The 15,619-nt window shown below is 41.6% G+C and overlaps 1 protein-coding gene across 5 annotated transcripts in view; it reads left to right on the forward strand.

The window, feature by feature from the left end:
- ATG7 (autophagy related 7) overlaps window positions 1–15,619 on the forward strand; it is a 76,694-nt gene that overhangs the window by 58,983 nt on the left and 2,092 nt on the right. For 4 of the 5 annotated variants that reach the window (XM_032121147.1, XM_032121145.1, XM_032121146.1 and 1 more), the window contains one exon: window positions 13,656–14,433. The exons of the other annotated variant lie outside the window; for it this stretch is intronic. In XM_032121147.1, the coding sequence (XP_031977038.1) occupies window positions 13,656–13,892 (237 nt within the window). In that variant the 3' untranslated portion in view covers window positions 13,893–14,433. Of the gene's footprint in view, window positions 1–13,655; window positions 14,434–15,619 lie in introns of those variants that run through there. 5 annotated transcript variants of the gene reach the window in all.

Below are 15,619 nucleotides of genomic sequence, written 5' to 3' on the forward strand. Positions count from 1 at the left end.
TTTGGGTTGGCCATGTCTTTAAAATGTGTTTCGATTGATTTTATTAAGGCTGGCATCTTTCCAGAACTGCTGAACAAACACTTTGGGATCCGATCCTTCATCATTGAGATAAATGCCAAAATTCTGATTGACTTCAAAGGGAGCAGAGTTAAGATCTGAGTCCCCAAAAGACACAGTCTGATTTTTATCTCCTGAGCAGGAGGATCACATGGGAGGGTTTGTTTGACAGGCAGGAATCAGGACCTGGAGGGAGGTGGCAGTTGCGTGAGCGAGGCCTCGGTGTTCGGTCACCACTGGAGGCACGTGGCAGCCTGGCTGAGCCTGGTTTTAAAGATGCTGTCTCTCACTGGATGTGTTGTTAAGCAGTCAGGATGTAACAGCTTGCACTTAGCAAGAAACCTCCTTCAGTGATCCAATTGTCCAAATTATTGCTTGCTTCAATCTTTTTTTAGTCTGATTCTCCAGCTGGAGTTGGTGACGTGGAACAATTAATGTCATACAGCAGTGGCAGGCTGAGGGATGAGCACAGCAAGGCTGGCAGAGAAGGAAGGACCTTGGATTAGGGGGACAGAGTAGCTGGAGAAGTAGAATAACCTTTGATGTAGAATATTTATGTGTCAAGGGGAAGCTGAAAAATTTGGGGTGGCTGGAGTTCAGTTGTTTGCTGTGAGACTGATTGATTACAGCACGGCCCCGGCCTCGGCCCCCGGCCTCGGCCATCCCCGTTTCCCGTTTTTCCTGTTAGGACTGGTGTTGGGTTGGGTTTGGGTTTTGTTCCTCCCAGGTCACTTTCCCACTCCCTTCCCCAGCTGTGGCTATCCCTCCAGGGAGGGTTTGGGGCCTGAGTTCAGCAGGTGACTGGAGAGGGTTGAGGGAGGCCTGAATGAGGGGTGTGAGCTCAGAGATGGCTGATGTGGTGGGCATTGCTGGATGATTTGATGGAAACTCCTTTGCTGTTGACAGCTGGATGCTTCTCCTATTCCAGGCCGCTTTTCATTTATCTTGAGACTCTTGGCTGTAAAACATTTTCTGGAAAATTGTAGATAAAAAGCTTAAATATAGCTCCTTGTTAACTTCCTCCTTCCAAATTCTCCACATCTCCTCCCCCTTCCTGTGTCTCACTTTCTCTTCTGAGTCAATGATGGCAGCTATGCTCATTTATAATTCTCCAATTTAAACACAGTTTTCTTGCATTGTACCAAGCCAGGCACCAGGATTGTTAAGTTTTTAAGCACTGATTGAGAAGATCATTATTTTCTGTATATTACTGCTCACTACTCAGTTAATACATGGCTTCTGTAAGAAATGATCTATTTAAGAATCATGAATTGAAGAGAAAATTTTCACTAATTATCTCTATTATAAAACATTTAGGAGCAGCCCTGATATTAGTAACAGTAGTTAAGTCTCCCACACTCAATAACCTGCTTCTTTTCTTGCATCTCAAAGTCAGAATATACAGATATTTGTGGGGAGAATGTGTGCAGCATCCCAAGACCCAACTCAGAGGTAAAGGCTTCTCCTTTTGATGAGTGGCTTCTTTCTAGTTCAACAAATAAACAAAAAAAAGTTTTCCTTTGAGCCAGAGATGGGAATTTCATTCAGCTGTGGAGACAGCTGAGGTGCCTTGGGGCAAAATATGGGAAGAAACAGATGGCCATAAAAGGAGAAGCACTGGGGAATAAAATAATTGAAAATTCCAAGCAAGAGTTTATAAATAAAATCTGTGAAAGCTTACTGTACATAAACAAAAGTCCAAGTTCAGAATCCTGCATGCCGTGGAGTGTCTTAAAGGGATAACCCAGGTAACTTACTGGGGTTGCATTCACAAGCTTGGTTTGGGCTTTGTGCTCTGTGGAAATTTTTGCCATGTTCCACAGGGACATGCACATCATGTAAATAAAAAGTGTATTATTTTAGATTGCAACTTCACCTGCATTTGTCTGCAGGATGTTTTGACCGTGTTTGTTAGAGGGTTTTCTGTTCATAAAAATTAATGGCAGCGTGAGTCAAAGCATTCAGAAATTCAAATTGGCATTGCAGAGTTATGAACTCCCTTTGAATTGTGCAAATTCCTCAGACACGTTCTCTGTGGGCCTTAAAATGTCTGCAATTATAAATATTTCTTCTCAGGTAGGGGAATAATTCTTCAGGACTGAATAAGTGACTGTTCAGACTTTCTGTTCTGGCTCTTGGTGAACACCTGTGTGCATCCAACCCAGGCCATTTTATGATTCTGTGATCTTAGTCATTATTGTAATTACTGTATTTGAAAAGTCTTATTTGGGTGTAATTTGGACATTCCTGTGGGTCCCTTCCCACTCAGAATATTCTGTGATTCTTGAGTACTGTGATAAGCCACTACAGTCTGTTGGGGTTGTATCTGTCTGTCCTTAATTCTAATTTATGTGCTGTCAAAGAGGTATTCTCCTCCTGAAACTGAACTTTTGCTCACTCATTGAGGGGGCGAAAAAAAAAACCTTCCTTACCTTACATGTGTAGGTCAGCATAAAACATTGCATTTTGGCTTCCTCTCAAGAAATCCTCTTTATTTCCTCATTGGTTGTGTTTCTGAACGAGGCAAACCCTGACTAAATGAGCACTGAATGCATATCAAAGGTGCAGAGCTGTTTCCAGGGACGTGTCTTCATTTTTATGTTGTAAGAATAATTATAACGAGTTTGATTTGTAACTGCTGCCAGGGCAACTCTTCCAGTCTAGTCAACTTAGAGAAGGTTAAAAATACGGTGGGATAAGCCTGGGCTTCAGCCAGAGAGAAAAACTCTGTTCCTACTTGCCCAGCATGAAGTGCAGAGCTCTCTCCTGCCCCTCTTTTCCTTCCTCCCCCCCTGTAGCCACGAGCACTCTGTCATGTTGACACTGGCACTGCAACTGTCTTGCTTTGAGTTTGAAAGAAGCACTTTTATCATTTCTAATATGCAGCCTCAGGCCAAAACAGACAAAGCAATTTGGAAGGATGAGGTTCAGCAGGAGGCTGGAATTCCCATTGTGCAGCCCTTTGGGAATAGGACTGTGGAGCAGTTTTTTAATCAGAGTCACAAGTGTTGCTCTGCCCTGCTGGGGCAGCTGAGCTCCACTGGGGTGGGGACGAGCTCGTGGCCACCAGTCCTTGGACACAGCAATGGTTTGTTGTGATCTGGTTTGTTAGAGCTGTCAGGGTTCACCCACGTCGTTTAATCTGGTTCTTAAACTCCGAAACTCATAATATTCCCATATATCACAATATTTCAGATTTACTTGTTTTGTTTAATCTGGTTCTTAAACTCCAAAACTCATAATATTCCCATATATCACAATATTTCAGATTTACTTGTTTTGTTTAATCTGGTTCTTAAACTCCAAAACTCATAATATTCCCATATATCACAATATTTCAGATTTACTTGTTTTGTTTAATCTGGTTCTTAAACTCCAAAACTCATAATATTCCCATATATCACAATATTTCTCAAAGATGCTGGTCCAGATCATTGCTTTGACCCTTCCAGTGGAAAAGTTATTTCTTCAGGCAGATGTGCCACCAGTACTGAAGGTGACTTTACTGATGCAGGGGATCTTTGTGTGGCACTGATATTTTTTCATCTCCAGGATTCTCCCTTTTGTTAAGCCCCCTATGGCACTGTCCCTACAGTTTTTGTCTCCAGTGTTTTACCCATGTTTCACACAAAGGAATTTTTATAATTCTACCACCTCTGTGTCCTTTATGTTGTCAGCCACCATGAGCTTCTCCATGTTCTGATCTGTGCATCTTGTGACCAAACTCTCAGCTTGTCTTAAAAATGATTTTATTTTATTTCAGTCTCCTTTTGAGCTCTCATCCCCAGTGCTGTCAGTGTTCTGACACCTTCCTTCTCCTGCAGGATGCTTCCAGCCTGCAGTGATTTGAGAACCCAGTTACAAGGTTTTTCATCTCAGTTTCTATGAAACATTTCGAATAAATCTCATTTTTCAGAGAGCTGTCACCAATAATCAGACAACCTAAATATGTTTATCCTTCAGTCTCACTGCTGCATGATTTCACCAGTTTAGGTGCTGCCCTTTCTGAAGATGCTTCTAATTTCCTTTTTTTCTGGATTGTAAATCAAAGTGACACCACCGCTTTCTCCAAGTAACAAAAATTCCCTTTATTAATGTAATTGTGCCATACTCTATAAGTCACAGAACACAACTGCATCACATTGTCCTGCTGGTCTGATGTCCTTTGAGTCCAGTTACAAACATGAAGAAATGCAGGAGTTACATCATTCCCTGTTGTCTTTTAGTAACCCTTGACTCACTGCATAATTTTCCAGAAGTTTTTATGGCACTTTCCATCTTTGCATGAACTTTTCTAATTATAATAACTTGGAACTTGTTCTGCCTTTTGAATGATTTGTTGGCATTTGACTTCTTTCTTCTTGTGAGCAGCAATGCCACAATTTAAAATGCAAATTCCCCCCAATGAAATAATGGGATGTGCCTGCCCAGCTTTGTACTTGGGCTCCATATGAATTTCATTTCTCCTTGGTGTGGGAAAAGTTCTAGTCTAGAGATAAATCCCTTTTGGATTGGCTGCTCTAAATAAAGCAAACAGCAATTGTCTCTAAACTAATGGCACTGATGTTATCACTGCCCCAGATTAAGACATTGATGGAGATACATAATTTCTTTTACTGAACCTGATCTTTTAGGGTTTTCTGCCTGTGAAAAAATAAATCCTACGTAGTTGTTTCATGAGACAGAGTTTTTTGTTCAGAAGGGATGAAGTTTAAAGTAAGTTTAAAATATTGATTAAATGTATTTTTATATATTAATTAAGAATTTGGTGACATACTTATAAATTATTTGTGTCTGTGTCACATGCAAGGCTGAAAATTCTCCAGAATGCAAAATGAAGCTGAAGGAAAGAGTTTATATTTCCATATAAATATAAAAAATCCAACAGAATCAGTCCACCTTTGGGTCATACCATGCCCTCAGTGAGACAGAGAGCTCCAAACCCAGTAAGATTTGTGTGCTAACTTATATATTATTTATCATTTGGTTTAATATTCTGCTGGTCGTGTGTCACCAGCCTGGCTGAGGGTGTCCATGGAGGGGGGATTCTTGGATGGAAAAAAAGGGGTGGAGAAACAGCCTTGGAGAACTGATTGACCTGTGTGGAAAGAGCCAGTGCAGATGTGTTGTAAGATCCTTGCCCTGAGCAGACATGACTAAACAGACTTTGTCTGCTCCCAACAATTAAGGAGTTTGCCAGGGCCCCATGCAAGTTCCAGCTTGTTTCCAGCTGGGAGAGGAGTTTTTCAGTTTGTGCACAAATGTTTTAGCTGTTCATGGGCTCTTCACTTTGGGGTTTACTCAAGAACTGTAACTTTTCAAGCAACACCGTAGTCTTCGCTGCCAGTCTTTGGATTTTTGAGTTCCCTGGAAGCAGTGCTTTGTGTAGCCCAAAAAGCAGGCCTTGCTTTATGTGAGAACAAAGTCAAAAAATCCAGTGATGTTTGGTCATGACCACAGAAGGACCCTGAGAACCTCTGCTCAGGCTTTGCTTTATCGTGGAGACTCCTGAGCGCGAGTGCAGAGCTCTGCAGTGATATCCCCAGGATGCAGATTGAGGCCTGATGCTCTGCTGCTGCTGTCAGGGGCAGCTTTTGCCTAGTTAATAAGAGAAGGAGCAGGAAAATCACAAATTACAGCCCAGACAGGAATAAATGAGGTCTGTCATGCTGGATAGAGTGATCACCTGGCTGTTGGCCCAGGGACAGGTGGTTCTAGGTGGGTTATAGGACTCCACTGCCACTGAAGGTGTGGTTTGCTTGTGAAAAATAAATCCCACTCAGTTGTTTAGCAAGACATGAAGCCTAGACAGAGTTTTTGTCCAGAAGGGATGAAGTCTAAAGTAAGTTTAAACTATTGATTAAATGTATTTTTAGATATTAATTAAGAATTTGGGAGCAATCCCTGCTGTGCTGGGAGCAGTTGGAGAATCATTCACCTGCTGAGGAAGGCTCCCAGGCTGGACACACACAGGGGTTTTTGACGAGGACTTCATGCTCTCATAGCCCTCATTTTCTCTGGTAATTGGAGAGGTTTTCTGAAGTGAGTCTGACGTCTTGCCTGCTCTTCAAAGCAACCATCCCAGAAAATGAAGCGTGCAGATCCAAACCTGAGATAGGATTGGTAATGGCTGGATGGTTTTTAGCCCCTCAGTATTGCTGGTTAATGTTATGGAACTTTTGTTGTTGTTGTTGGGGCTTTAATGGGGCTGCACAGAGAATACAAAAGTTTCCATGAGCAATTCCTTCCTTCCATCACCAACGTCACTCTGAACAATGTTTCAGTATCAGATCAGCAGGAAATGAGTACATCCCACCAGGACAGCTTCATTTAGTTTTTTAGGAACCTTTTGAACTAGAAAACAGTTTCCTTGACTTTCAAAACAAGAATTGTAAAGCATGGTTTTGTACTAATTATAGATTATTTATTAAAATAATTAGGCAGTCTTTGGTTAAATGTTTAAATTTGCTGTGTAGGTTTTTCAGCTGGAAATGGAGCTTCACTACAGTGCATGCTGAGCAGCACATGAAAAACAAATGCCACCCCTCTTTGCCATAGCAATCCCCCCTCTGCCACCAAAAAAAAGATTCAGTTAAGATGCTAAACCCATTGGAGGATTCAATTGTTCATGACAAATGTGACTAATTCATCTGAGTAACATCATAATGTCAGTACAGCTTAATTTGTTTAATAACTGAAGTTATTAAATTGAGAGTTTGTCTTAGAGAAGGAAGAAATTGCTTTTTAAAAGGAGGTTATTCATTTAGGTGAATGATTTGTGACCAGGAAGGTTCTTAAAGCTTGCCTTATCTAAAAAGTGCACTGATAGAGCTCTGATTTGTAAAAATCACCACTGTAACAAATTTATTCTCTCCATTATAACTGTGTGTATCTGGAATAATTTATCAAGGTTGCCTGTGCCAGGTTTTGGGGACTATGAACTTTTATCTGTGGAAGAAACAGCTCATGTCTTTAAAAATGAAGGAAAACTTTGCTTAATCTACAATGAAAGTAAATGATATTAAATGTTGTGCAGAGGGGCAGAGAAGAATGTCTCTAATGTCTCTAATTCAGATTTAGCTCACTAGAAAATCTCTTCTGCTACCCATAATAAATAATGTGAGGTAAAACAGCTATCCCTGATGTGGAGGAAATCAAAACCTCAGATCTGAGTTGCAATATAAAAGTTTTATATAGTTATGAGGACAAAGAACTCCTTCAGTAGAATAATGATGCTTTTATTTATCACACCACAAGAGAAATATCAGCAGTACATAACAGCTCTTAGATAAATTTTGTGCTAAAGCACTTGAAAGGTTAATGCGGGAGAGGGAGTGTGAAAATACAAAATCCACTTTTCTGAGCTCCCAGTGAGGATGTTTGGGTGGAATACTGCTCCTGGGAAATGGTACTTTGTGTTACATGTCTTCTGTGGGGTTGTTTGGGTTGGGGTTTTCTTGAAGTCTCTGTGTTACACAATAGTTGAATGCAGCACTGGCATTTTGCAAGAATGTTCCATTGAGCCAAAAAAAGGGAATGAAATTTGGTGTGGAATCAGGCTGAGAATGAGGTGATTCCACGTGGAGCTGAAGATGGGATCCAGCTCATCCCTGGCAGTGCCCAAGGCCAGGCTGGACAGGGCTTGGAGCACCTGGGGACAGTGGGAGGTGTCCCTGCCATGGCAGGGGTGGCACTGGGTGGGCTTTAAGGTCCCTCCCAACCCAAACTGGTCTGGGATTCTGTGATTCCAGAAGTGTAATATGATTTTAAATGTTTATAAATGAGTGTAAACCTGGTTTTGATCATATATACATACATATATATATATATATATAATGATGAATTTTATGGAAAATCCATTGAACAGCCTAGATCTGTAGTCCCATTTTGAAACCATACTCACCCCATTTGCTGCCTGCAATCCAGCTTTTAAAAGCAGCTTCTCACTGTGTCGCTCTCAGCTGGACTCACGCGTTCTTTGTGATCCCATAAACTCATGGAATTGCAATCACAGAATAGACCCAAAGATCAAAGCCACCCCAGATGGGGGGAGAAGGGAATTCTGAGCCAAAACAAGCTGTTGGGCTTGTAAGCAACTGGAAGCCTCTGCTGGAGCACATCTGTGCCATCCCCAGAGCTCCGTGGGGTGCTTGTGTTCCTGGGATCCATGGAAGGGCTGCAGCAGGGCTTTGCTAAGCCTGACTGGGCTAAATAGACCTGGAATAGGAGGATTGGATTGTGCCAGCTGGATCAGACTGCAGGGGCTGTGTCACTCTGCTTTTTCAAAGCACTGGGGCACAGCCAGGGAAGTGCAGCAGGGTGGGTTTGGTTTGGGATCGCTGAACAATTTGCTGCCCTCCGAGAAGCCAGTTGGTTGGTGTGGTCGTGGCTTCATCCAGCAAGCTTTGGAATAAGGTTTGCCCACCACCAGGAGTTTGGGAAAGCATTGCTTTGTTCCTGGGAATGAAAAATCAACAGCAGAGCAAGTGGGACCCCAATTTGTTACAGCAGGTCCAGCAGGACAGATAAAAATTGGGAATTAAATAAGGAGATTTGATAGCTGGGACACAGCTACTTGCAGACAATCTGTTAGTCCAGCAGATGTTGAAATTCTGTGGTCAGAAAATCAAAAGCAGTTTTGAAAGGGCTTGCGGAATCCAGAGTCCTGCAAGACCCTCCAGGCCCAAAATATCGGCATGGTCTCATCAAAATTCTTGTTTGTTCAGTCGTGCCTGTATTAATTGAAGTGTTAGAGGAATAAATCCGACACTTGGACAAGTTTTTGGCTGGATCTGGGTTGGACATACGGTTTTAAATCAGTACATAAGTTTTTGAGGGAAGTGGAGGCTGCCTCTGTTACTTATTGTGAATTTATTGCACGGGCCTAGCAAATGTTCCCAGAGCAAGGCAAGGTGCTTGCAGAGCTCTCTTACTGCTGGGCACCTTCTGCTTTTTCACACTTTTTCTGCTTTTTTTGTTCTGTCCTTTTGAAACAAAACCAAACCAGAACCCTAATCTGCCTCCTCTGTTTCTAGAACATCACTGTCATTACCTTGCCTTTAATAACTGATTTTTTTCCTAGTTGAGCTTTTATACCAGCACTTGCAATTTTCTGGGTAATATTTTTTTTTTTTTCCTGTTTGATAAACCTGATGGAAAAAGTGACAGGGTTAATCATGAGGGAACCTGGCATGGAAGATTTTAATACAAATGTATTTATCTCCCCTAAGTTTCTCAACTATATATCATGAAATATATCTGATAATCCCATATCTTTGAGCATTTAACACTGCAAAACATGTTCTTTTATTCACTCAATTAATATCTTCAGAAATTATTTTAGTTTCTAACTATATGGAGAGCATTCCTTCAGTAAAAGAGGAGAGAGGACAAAGTTTTCCCTAACTTCTTGCTGCCTCCTCCACAAGATAGAAATGTTGTGTATACACCACACGTATCTCCATGGAAGCAATGATGAGATTAGTGAGGTCACTGGATAAATCAAAGTTTTAATGAATTAATATTTTGATTGCATTTCAAGTTTTCTGTTACTTACGTGTTACAGACAGCGCATGAGAGGAAGTCTGGTTATACTAAAGATGTGCACAGAACTCACATGTAAGATGACATAACTGCACGTGGGACATGTGTTAATTTTTTCTGCCAAATGTTATTTTCTGATCATGGGAATTGAGCTGAAAAGGATCCCTGTTGTTGGGTTTGGAATTATTGAGAATAATGCATATTTTGCTCGTGTTTGCCAGCTGCACTTTGTGAAGATGGAGCGTGGCTGATCAAACACGCAAACGCTGTAGGATTGAAACTTGATTCATATCTGGGTTAGGTGACCTTCCAATAACACTTTTTATTGTTATGGGAATCTCTGTCTCCTCTGAGGATGATCTGTGCTCTTTAATCAGTCAGTAAAGCCTGAAGGATTTCTATGGATCTTTTTTCCCCTTGTAGAATTTGGGAATATTTTGAAAAGAAGGGGAAGATTTTCCCAGTTCTCGAGGCGCAGTGTCTCTTCATGATACGATCTGCAAAAGTCAATCTGAGTTCCTTCTCCCACCCAAAATCTCTGATTCCATGAAGAGTGGTGAGATTGATCCTTCCCACAGCAATGTGTGCTCTGTCTGGCCAGCCAGCTGGAATTTCTTCAGAATAAATGAGGATTATCTGGGTTTTAGGTGAACAGAGCTGTAGAATTCAGCATCTTTAAGCTGTTGGAAGCGTGGATGAGTGTGCTGGTCCTGCCAGGAGGGTGTTGCTCTGTCAGGGGCTGTAAAGAAGCATTGTGAGGGTGGTGATGGTGATGATGATGATGGAAGACATATTTATGGATATGTGGTAGGTATGGGCTAATTTAACAAAGATGTTACAAGGGATGATTTAATCTCATATGTGGATGTCAAAACATTGGAGCAGGGTTCTTGGAGAGGCTGTGAAATCTCAGAAGTCCTTAAAACTCAGCTGGACAAACCATTCTGTAATTCTGTGGTGATTCTGTAGCCAGGAGCCTGAACAACACCCTGCTGGAGCTGGCCCTGCTTTGGGTGAAGGGATGGACAAAATGATTTCCAGAGGTATCTCTGGAGCTCGCTGATGCTGTGCCCCCGTGTTAGAGCACTGAGTGTCCCTGAAGTCCCATCTTCCATAATCTCTTCGTCGTTCCTGGATTGTTTGTTCCTGCAGTTCAGTTGTAGAGTTAATCTGCTGCTTGCTGTTAATCAGGAACTACCAACTTTGATTGTCGTGACCTGAAAGCTCATTTAGAGGTCTTTGACAGCAGCTCTGCATCACCTGGGAGTTAAAAAGGTGCAGTGGGACATGGCAAATTATGGATTTACAGCAAAACAAAATCTGGGCAGTTGGAGTGGCACAGACTCAGGTGTAGAAATGGTTTAATTATTCTGAGATCCATTTATGTATCCAATCCACATTTCCTGTACAAGGCTTGAAAGGAAATTTGCTTTTATATCTGTCTTACCAATTTTTTGCAGGATTTATAATCGTGATGAATATAAACTTACAGTTTTATTTTTAATGTAAAACCTGGGCACATCAAAGGGGGAAGATGACAGAAGAATTCAAAGATACACTTTTATATACTACAGTGTTTTATTTTCGTTTCAGTCAAAGGCTTTATATCAGATCTAACCATTCCTATGACAGAATTTACATTAATTGTGGCTTCCTTCAAACACACGTTCTCCTTGGATGGCTGCCTGTCGGTGGTAGCAAAATGAAGTTGAAAATCCCACACAAAACAGAATAATGGCAATCATCAAGCATGCTGGGGGATGTGTTTATTTGTTTTCACACTTGTTCGCAGTTTTTAGGAGCCTGAAGAAAAGGCAGAGTGGTAGAAAGTCTCTGCTTAGATGCCATCACTGCAACAGCTCCGGTGCTATGCCCTGAAAAATTCTCTTTTCAGCTCCAAGCACTTCTAGACAGGAGAGAAATTGGGTTTGTGTTTGCTGCTTCGGTGCTTTGGGACTTTTTCCCCCCCCCATAAAACAAGGAACAATGGAAGGAAATCTGTCTGAGGCATTTTTATACCAGAAAAACCCTGGTGTGCATTTTTGGTTTGCTTCTTTTTTTGTATTGTTTCGTTAATGGTTAGTCATGACCAAAATAAATCCTTTTTGTGAGTGTTTTCATATCATCTTCTGATGAATACCTGGGAAAAGTGCTATAAGCCCAGCAGGGACTAATTACTGCTTGGTGCTACTGTTTGTAGATCTGCTTGGAGCTGGAGATATTAAAAAGACTTTCTAGCTAAAAGTTTATTTGTAAACAAATACCTTCTGTGCTGTTTACTTGCCTTTCTCTGTTTTGGTCTTAAAAATAGCTTTCAAAGCCCGTCAGATACCAGTTCCACGAGATATTTAGGCTTTAAGGTGCCTTCCAACCCAAACCATTCTGTCCTTCTAGGTATTGTACATCTATTTAAAAAATTTCATACAAGAGGAACTTGTAGAAGAGTTGCTGTTTGGTGAGATTAAAATGAGAGTGCCCCATCACCCTGACCTTTCAGGCTGTGGGCTGAAAATACCGAATTTTGGAAAGGCTGTAAGGGCAAAACAAGCAGCAGTCAGGGCCACCAGCATTGAGAAAAAAAAATAAAAAAGGTACAAGGTTGATGGATTTGATTTTATTGCAAGAAAGTAAAGGGAACGCTGTGGGGCAGACACAGAAAAACAGAATTTGTGGAGGTACAAGAGATGCCAGGGATTTGTCATCCAGGTCAGCTAGCTGGGATAGGGCACTGTGTGCAGGGATCTGGAGGAATTATCCACCCTTTTCTCCACCTGCTGCTTAAATAAAGCAGCTTGAAAGAAATGCAGGCTTTATAAGCCTTGGATTTGATTTTTTTTTTTTAGGTTAATTTCTGTAGCTTTAAGTTTGTCATTTGTGTGTCAGCTGAAGTAGGAAATATCTGATAGTTAGTTATTCAGATTATGGCCAGAGCTGATCTTGGATACAGTCTAATTAGAGGAAGTTAGAAGGTAGTTTTGAAAAAGAAAACTGGGAGAATTACTGTAGGATGAGGTCTTGCACTGGGAGCACAAGTGGATCCTTGCTGGAGTGCATTCCCTTGGATCCTGGGCAGCGAGGAATGCTCTGAGCAAAGCAAGATCTCCCCTTAGTGCAGAGCACTGCTCCTGTCGGGTGTTCACTTGGGGTTTCTTTCCTGTGGGAAAGGGGATGGGGAGGGAATTGTTGAGCATGGAAAACGCTTGCAGTGTGCCTGCTTTGAGGGCGAGGAAGGGAAGTGCTCACTGTGCAGAGGGAGCCGAGATGAAAGGAGGGTGCTGAACTTTGTAATTATCCCCCTCGGTCTGTACCTTAAAGGCTGCAAAAGCTGCAGGTTGGAACTTGCAGGTATTTAATGAATTTCAAGGTGCAGTTTCATTTTTGTTGCTGTTGCTGAGATGCAGCCAGGGATGGAACAGGTCCCACAGGTGTGTTCATGCAGCTCTGGTCACTTCCAGCACGTTTAGCCACATATCCACACACGTGGGGATGTTTAGCCAGATATCCACGCTGTCAAGTGATTTAGGCTGCCCAAAATTCTGGTGTATTGTCTCTGTGCTGGAGCACAGAACAAGAACATGATTAACCTCATCAAAAAACTCACATTTCATTGCTGTAAAATAGCAAAAGGTTGCTTGAAATGTGTTCTTTTTTCATTAAAAATCCTGCTTGTTTCTAAATCATAGACTTAAGGTTTGACAATTGCTCTGGGAAGCCGTGTTCTCATGTGATCCTCAGCTGTGCTGTTTGATTGATGGAACATTTCATTTTCAGCCTTTAGAATTTTACTCTTTACTCCTCACCATATGTGAAGCATTTACAACACAGTAAATCCTGTGGTTTGCATAAAAAATCGACTCCAGGTCCTCCTGAGCAGAGTGTTTTGCGCCCTGTGTCTGTAAATTCATCTCAGTTGTGTGCGGGAAAACAACATGTGGGGGTTGTTTGTTTGTTTGGCAGTTTGGAGGCAAGAAACTTCTCAGAATCCCCTCAAGGTACATTTCTATTCTTGCAAGTTTATTCATAAGATAAACAGTCGTTATCTGTTTGAATCACAGATGTTAATCAGAAGATGCAAAGCCACTGCCTGGGTAGGTGAGCACCGATTTTGGAGCTGTTGTTGTGGAAGCTCAGTTTGCAGGTACCAGGTGTTCCTGTGGTGGGGAGGAAATGCAAAACTCTCTGTTTCACTGGATTTATTGAATGTGCAGTCTGGAGCTGTGGAAAATCAAGCAGTGGGAATTTGTAGGCTTCCCCCCTTACCCCCCCATTCTTCCTATTATTTACAAAAATAGTAGTTGGACTTGCAAGAAAACAAGTGTGGGAATGCTCCTCTTCTGCTGAATAGCTGTAATTTGCATGTGAAGTTTAAGAATCTCTCCAAAGAAGTTTGAATATAAAAGCAGGTATTTGAAGGAACAGGTGCATTCAGATAATCTGCTCAGATTTGTGCAGGCTGGGGTGGGGTTGACAGCTGCTTCATTATCTTCCCATTTTATGACTTCTCCTGTCGTTGCCTGTAGCTGTGTTTGGGTTTGCCTCACCCAGGTGTGCTGCAGGACAGAGGAGAAGTGAAAAAATCCAAATTCACAGCTTGGTTTGGAAGTCAGACTCTTTTACAATGATTTTACACACTGTCTTTGTAGGCTTTCTGTATTTTGTTACTGCCTCTGTTAAAAGGTTCACTCTTCTGAAGTAATCTCCATAGTCATCATCTATTAAAGTTTAAATGTCTTTTTTTGAAAACATCTATTGCTGTTAGTCAGGAGCCTGTGATAACGTAGCTGTCAGTATTTCACACAACTTCCTTTGCACAGTCCCGTGGAGCTTGTTTTCTTTGAGGTAATTTGCAATTGTTAACTTCTGTATTGAATTTTCCCCTTTTGTTTTGTGTTTTCCCCTTCCCTCTGCATGCACTTTGTTAAGATACCACTGCTTTGTTCTTTATAAACCTTTGTAAATTGGACTCAAAATCCTGTGCTGGAATTTTGGAAGTGTCCAAGGTTGGATTTGGGTTGGAGCAACCTGGACTGGTGGAAGGTGCCCCTGCCCACGGAAGGGGTTTGGAATAAAATGAGCTTTAAGTCCATTCTATGGTGTAATGGTTCTGACTGCTCTGAGATTGCATGAAGTGTAAACTGTCTTCCAAAACTCTCTGTTCTCCTGGGGGAAAAATACTTTTCAAACATTTAAAAATCATCCTCCTCAGTCCAGGATGTTTGAGTATTGGTTAAATACCTGGCAACCTCATTTTCAGTATTTTTGTGAAGATTTTTTTGTAAAAAGCCTCCTTTTCATTACGAGCTCCTAGAAAAGAGCTGCTTTAGATAGGAGAGAATTTCCTTGTCAGGCCTGCAGTCTGTGGGCTTTGTTTGCAGAAACTGGGCTGGGGGGACTGACTGAACTTGGGATTTCTGCTTTTCTCTGGCTTGAATCATACCATAAACTCTATTTAAAGATTTTGTTTTTTGTATTTATTTTCCACATCCTTGACCCTGACTGGCGAGCTGGACATTTGTGTTTGCCTTGGCAAGCTCCAAGCTGCTCATCTAGGGCAGGATGAAAACTCTTTTTTCCTTTTGTAAACAAACTGTTCCTTCAGCATTTTCCATAAGGATTTACACCACCATTTTGTGACGCTTCTAGGAATGGAGCAAATCTTGCCATTCAGAGTTTTCCTTTTACACAGCTCGTAGCACTGCAGAGAAATGTTTGATTTTATGTCTTTCCCTAGGCTGGATGTGAAGAGCTTTTTTCAGAATGTTTTTAAATTCCAGAAATAGTCCATTTTTTCCTGTAGGGGTTTATTAAAGCTATAGGTCAATAGGCATTGTTGGCTGGCTAGAAAAGGGGTTATTTGTATTTTTTATTTGTCTACCCAGTGCAGTGAGAACAGTGCCCCATTGTCCCAGGCACTGTGTGCATGTAAAACACTGCTTTGTGCCCTGAAGAATTTACAGCCCAAATAACTGTTCATGCTCTGCTGTGAGGGGGGTTTGATAGATTTTAGTGGTCAGGATGT

Source organism: Corvus moneduloides, chromosome 11, assembly GCF_009650955.1.
Source record: "Corvus moneduloides isolate bCorMon1 chromosome 11, bCorMon1.pri, whole genome shotgun sequence".
Classification (NCBI taxonomy): domain Eukaryota; kingdom Metazoa; phylum Chordata; class Aves; order Passeriformes; family Corvidae; genus Corvus; species Corvus moneduloides.